General features: G+C 28.7%; 1 protein-coding gene across 3 annotated transcripts; it reads right to left on the reverse strand.

Moving 5' to 3' along the window:
• Nucleotides 1–143: 143 nt before the first annotated feature.
• On the reverse strand, nucleotides 144–3,792 carry LOC122567748 (scaffold protein salvador-like). Of its 3 annotated transcripts, none has more exons than XM_043726683.1 (7): nucleotides 1,856–3,792; nucleotides 1,597–1,673; nucleotides 1,409–1,516; nucleotides 1,109–1,342; nucleotides 814–1,035; nucleotides 438–743; nucleotides 144–355 (listed from the first exon to the last, which is right to left on the reverse strand). In XM_043726683.1, exons 1-7 carry the CDS (start codon nucleotides 1,886–1,888, stop codon nucleotides 265–267), a joined length of 1,071 nt encoding a protein of 356 aa, XP_043582618.1. In that variant the 5' UTR covers nucleotides 1,889–3,792; the 3' UTR covers nucleotides 144–264. The 3 variants fall into 3 exon arrangements, with proteins under 3 accessions (XP_043582618.1, XP_043582617.1, XP_043582616.1); XM_043726682.1 differs by having other exon boundaries at nucleotides 814–1,029; nucleotides 1,409–1,536; XM_043726681.1 differs by having other exon boundaries at nucleotides 1,409–1,536.
• Nucleotides 3,793–4,947: the final 1,155 nt, after the last annotated feature.

Genomic DNA, 4,947 nt, shown 5'->3' on the forward strand with positions numbered 1-4,947 from the left:
GCAAATATAGACGTAGAATTTATACAACTCCCATCAATTTATCTGGGTACTTCTAAAGATGAAATTGAAACGGATGCTGTGGCAACATAGAACTTTAAGATGTTATTAATTTTAAGCTAGAATAAAATGAATTTACAAAAGCGTTTTTACTAAATTCAATTTATTAACAGATATATTCATAAACGCAGTTTATTCACATTACATTTATTCAATTCCTCTCATTCACATTACAGAAAATCATTGATAATATACAAATACTTTTAATTAAGGAAGAGATTGTCGCAAGGCAACTGCTCCGGAAGTTTCTGGATTTAATTCCTTTAATCTTTGTTCCATCTCACATAACAAAGCTGACCTAAAAGATAATATTATTAATAATTTATGTGATACATTATATAAAAAATCATTTTGTATGAAAAACATAAAACTCATCAGACCTGTATTCTTCGTAACGCATGACTACCTCTTCTAATTCTTGTTTATATAATCTAGTAAGCATAGCATTAAAGCAATCAAGTTCCGGTAAACGAAAAAGTTCCCATCGCAATTTACGATCTAATGCTACCGATGCCCTACTGTATACGTATAACCAATGAGGTATTTCTTCATTAAGGTAAGGGTTAGCTGGAACTAAAACACTGTGAGAGTGAAAATGTGTGTGGCGTGGAGGTGATACAACGCGCACTGCTTGTATCTCATGAGGATAACATGGATGTTCGTATTGTGCTTGCCGTGTAATATGGCTACAAATAATATAATTTTATATAGGAATTATAATACGTATTTTGAATTTTGAATTATCACAGAACTTACTTAACGTAATAAACACCATATTCAGGCGATTCAATTCTTTCCCAGCCTGTAGGTAAGCCTTCTTTTTCAAGAGGATGAGACCAATGAGTAGTTTTTGTGTTATGATCTATATAGTACTTTCGACCTCTGAGAGTGAAATCCACAGACCATCCAGGAGGTAAAGGAAGTTCTTCTTGCTGTTCATTCCTAGAACTTGATCTTTCTGAATGGCAACGACTATATCTTAAAAACATAAATGTAAACAACATGTCACACTTTGACAATTTTAGGAATGCTAAGTATAATACTTTTCTACCCTGTATTGTGACGATATGCAGAATGATTATAGTCGTCATAACCTGAATCAATGTCAAATGGCTTATAAGGCATCTGTGGTGTTTGAACACGATCTAAATGATATTCAGATCCAGCATACTGATTAACATAAGTATGAGATATAGCAGGTGAGAGTCCAGAATGATACATTGGAGTTGCAGTACGAGACGACATCCCATCCCTTGTACTAGTATTGACAGAAAGACTGGCAAATCTAAAGGAATATGTTGCATTTTGGTTTTAAATATAATTTGATTATATATTTTGAAACATAAATTACCTTTGAGCTAAATCTGGGACAGAACTATTGGGAGTATACTTCCCTTCGTGACTTCCTAAACCTACTGCACTCATTGTTGTCTTAGTATTTCCAAACTTTTGTACCATGCTGGGTTGTTGTGGGATAGACTACATAAAAATTAGTGTTTATTTGTCTACAAAAATATAACATACACAATTGCTATTTACCATGGATGTAGGAATAGTTGGATGATTATTGCGATTCCTTGTCCTTCTATTTGGTTCTGTCGTCCATACATTAATAACTAAAAGTGAAATAATAATTATAAAAAATAAACAAACTGTATTTTGTCATTAAAAATGGTACAGTGGCAATGAAACAGTTAAAAAGTACAAACATTAAAAAAAAACACAGAATCTTATCAATGCTATAAAAAAGTTTGTCTTTTTACAAACTATTTGTAACACAATAGTAATGACAACTTACTTGGCATTTCAGGCGGAGTTTCTTTTTTAACATATTTACCAACAACTCCCTCTTTAATTGTTCTTAAATCCTTATTTTTTCGAGATAACATAATGGGAATAAATATTTGATCGAACGAGAAATAGATAAATTTTCGGTATTTATAACCTACAGATACGATATTATATTCATAAAACTAATGGAAGTGTATTTCGAGCATATAACTGTGCGCTCAAAAATAAAAAATCCATTTTACACGTTCGTACAAATTTGTTTTAATAGTGACTTGGGATAGGCAAAACTAAATCGCGTACTTGACATATAAATGTATGTCTTTTCCTTCACATTACGAACGTTCATAAAAACCGAGTGCATTGACAGCGTGTTAGATATATCAATGATTTAGACGTTAAATTTCCTTTCATTTCTTTTTGTTACCAATTAGTTCTTTGTTAACTTCGTTAAAAATTGTAAAAATTTTAAAAAATATTAATTGTATTTTAATAGTTCCAAAATTATTTACAGCAGTCGATCTTGTTTATCCGTTAACAAATTGTCAGTATGACATATTTTTAAAATATGAATTTTTTCTTTAGAAACTAAGAGTCAATTGAATTTCATAGATCAATAAGCTAGTAACAATAAAACTAATATGTAATTCATTTAATAAATAACTTAAAAATTTCTTTTCCTATTTGTATAGATATATAATACACAATTAGTGTGAAAATTGTGTACTATGGCTTTTCCTTTCTTATTCTACCTCTCTATGTACTATATTTTATTTTTATTTAAAAATAATTTATTTCCATAACCTATCTCAATGTGTCAATACTATATTATGCAACAAAATAACTTAGTCAAGTAATCATTTGTTTACAAGATTGATACTATACATTTTTTACTATATAAGCTATGTATATATATATAATAAAGTAATATATTCTTTTAACTTTATTGCATCATCATTATATTTTTACAGATATCTTTTTTCAGCTGAAATTTTTGTCATATTGTGAAATAAACTTTTACCCTATTTTCGACGTCAACCGAAAATACTTTTAACTGCTTTAATAAAACACACCTTTGTAAATGATTGATAAATGTTAAAGATTAAGATATTTAAACGTATCTGGTAAAATTTTGGCAATATCTTCATTATTGTTTAAAAATAATAGAATGTGTCTTTTGTTTATGGTATCTTGTATTTCTTTTTATAATGTCTCGTAGTAATTTTTTATTTTTCAAGCTAGAAAAAAAAACATTCGGTTACATTAGAACATTCTATTCATGTATCTTCAAGCAACAGCTAATTTTAGAGTATAAATAATTATTAATCTTATTCAAGTACTGCACTTATATTTATTATACGAATAGCTAACCATTCTTACGTATAATATGACAAGGATAAATTAATCAACTTTCATTTATGTTACTCTTTTTACATTCTAAAATCAACTGTACAACTGTTATGTTCCTAACAGTGATTAATATGAGTATCTGAAGTATATACCTATTAAGTCTATTTACAATGAAATCATATCTGCTATAATTCGGACTAATCGTATATATTGAGGTTGTTCATTTGTAATTTGCACGAGGAAAGAAAACTAATATAATCGCTAATGATTGCGTTGTAACGATAAATATGTATGATAGACTATCACAGTGTAGCTCGCGTTTGTAATCGTAGGATCTCCTATTGTTCTAATTTTTTGATTATATTTGTTTTTTTCTGCCGCAAAGTATGGAAGTACTTATTTGCAATGGTTTTGTATCCAATTTTTGTAATTATGCTGTCATACAAATGCAGTTTTTACGATATAAAAAAATATTAATATATCGTTAGAATTCCTTATTGTAGTATATTTGGAAATGTACTAAAAACTAAGTTAGCCCAAACATAATAATTATTAGAATTCTTTATTACTGTCGGAAAGATAGATGAAATGCTTGCATATCTAAAAAGAAACAAAAAAAAGAAAGAAAAAAAAAGGAAGAAAGAAAAAAGAAAATAGGCCACGACAAAATATTTTAGTAATCTATGGTGTTACTGATGTTTAATCAAGCAGCGCTTAAGAAAATTAGAGAGTAGAAATAAATTAGACATTCGTTTAATAAAGTGTCTATTTATGCGTATAGAACTCTTATGAATTTATCCGTATTGTTTTTTTCGAGTCACATTACAGCATTTACAATAATTATTTATTTCAATTTATTTTTGAACTAATTTTCATGAAGTGGAGATAAACAGTGTATAATGTAAACAAAGTATGCTATGAGATGAGGTAAAACATATTTGACATAAAAAGAATGGAAAATAAAACATAACAAATATGTTTGATGTGTTTCTCAGCTACTTCATGAAAATATGAGCAAGCTGTCACTCATTTGTTAACCATCTATTTATTAAGAGCTACTATTGTTTATTATTATTATGCAATGGTAAGAAACTTTAAAAACGATCCCACGTCTTTGCGGTGGCCTGTGGGAGCACAGCTCCGAATAAATCTTATGCATTGTATCTCTATTATTTATTATATTTATAAGCAATGGATATTTTGGTACAATTAAATTTTTTTATTGTATACTTGCCCCTCGCATCTTTATTTTTTTTTATTTATTTTTTATTTAAAAAACAACATATATTTTTTACGTTTTTTGTTTCAATGAATTGAACCTTATTATTCAATAATATTATTTCCGATATGCGACGAGCATATCGTCACGCCTCTCTTTCTTTGAAAAAATTTATTCCGTTTGCTGCGGGCATGCAGTCAGCACAATGTTAGTATTTGTAGCACATCGGTCTGTACGTTACACGTATTTACCACGGTTCGGTGTATTCGTGTGTGTGTAAATGTGTAATTTGTATCATCAATAGTACTATATTTTTATAATATATTGTATTATATATATATTTATATATATTTATATATTTACCTAATTTTATTATGTTTTGTTATAGTTATCATTATCATTAATACGAATATATGATACATTTCAAACAACGTCCCTGCTGGCTCTGCTGGAGGTGAGAATCAGAGTAAGGTGGGTCAGTCATGAGAGGACATTAGCCATTTAGAAACTGAAGCAAATGTCACATGCAAAAA

The sequence above is a fragment of the Bombus pyrosoma genome, linkage group LG5 (assembly GCF_014825855.1).
Source record: "Bombus pyrosoma isolate SC7728 linkage group LG5, ASM1482585v1, whole genome shotgun sequence".
NCBI lineage: Eukaryota > Metazoa > Arthropoda > Insecta > Hymenoptera > Apidae > Bombus > Bombus pyrosoma.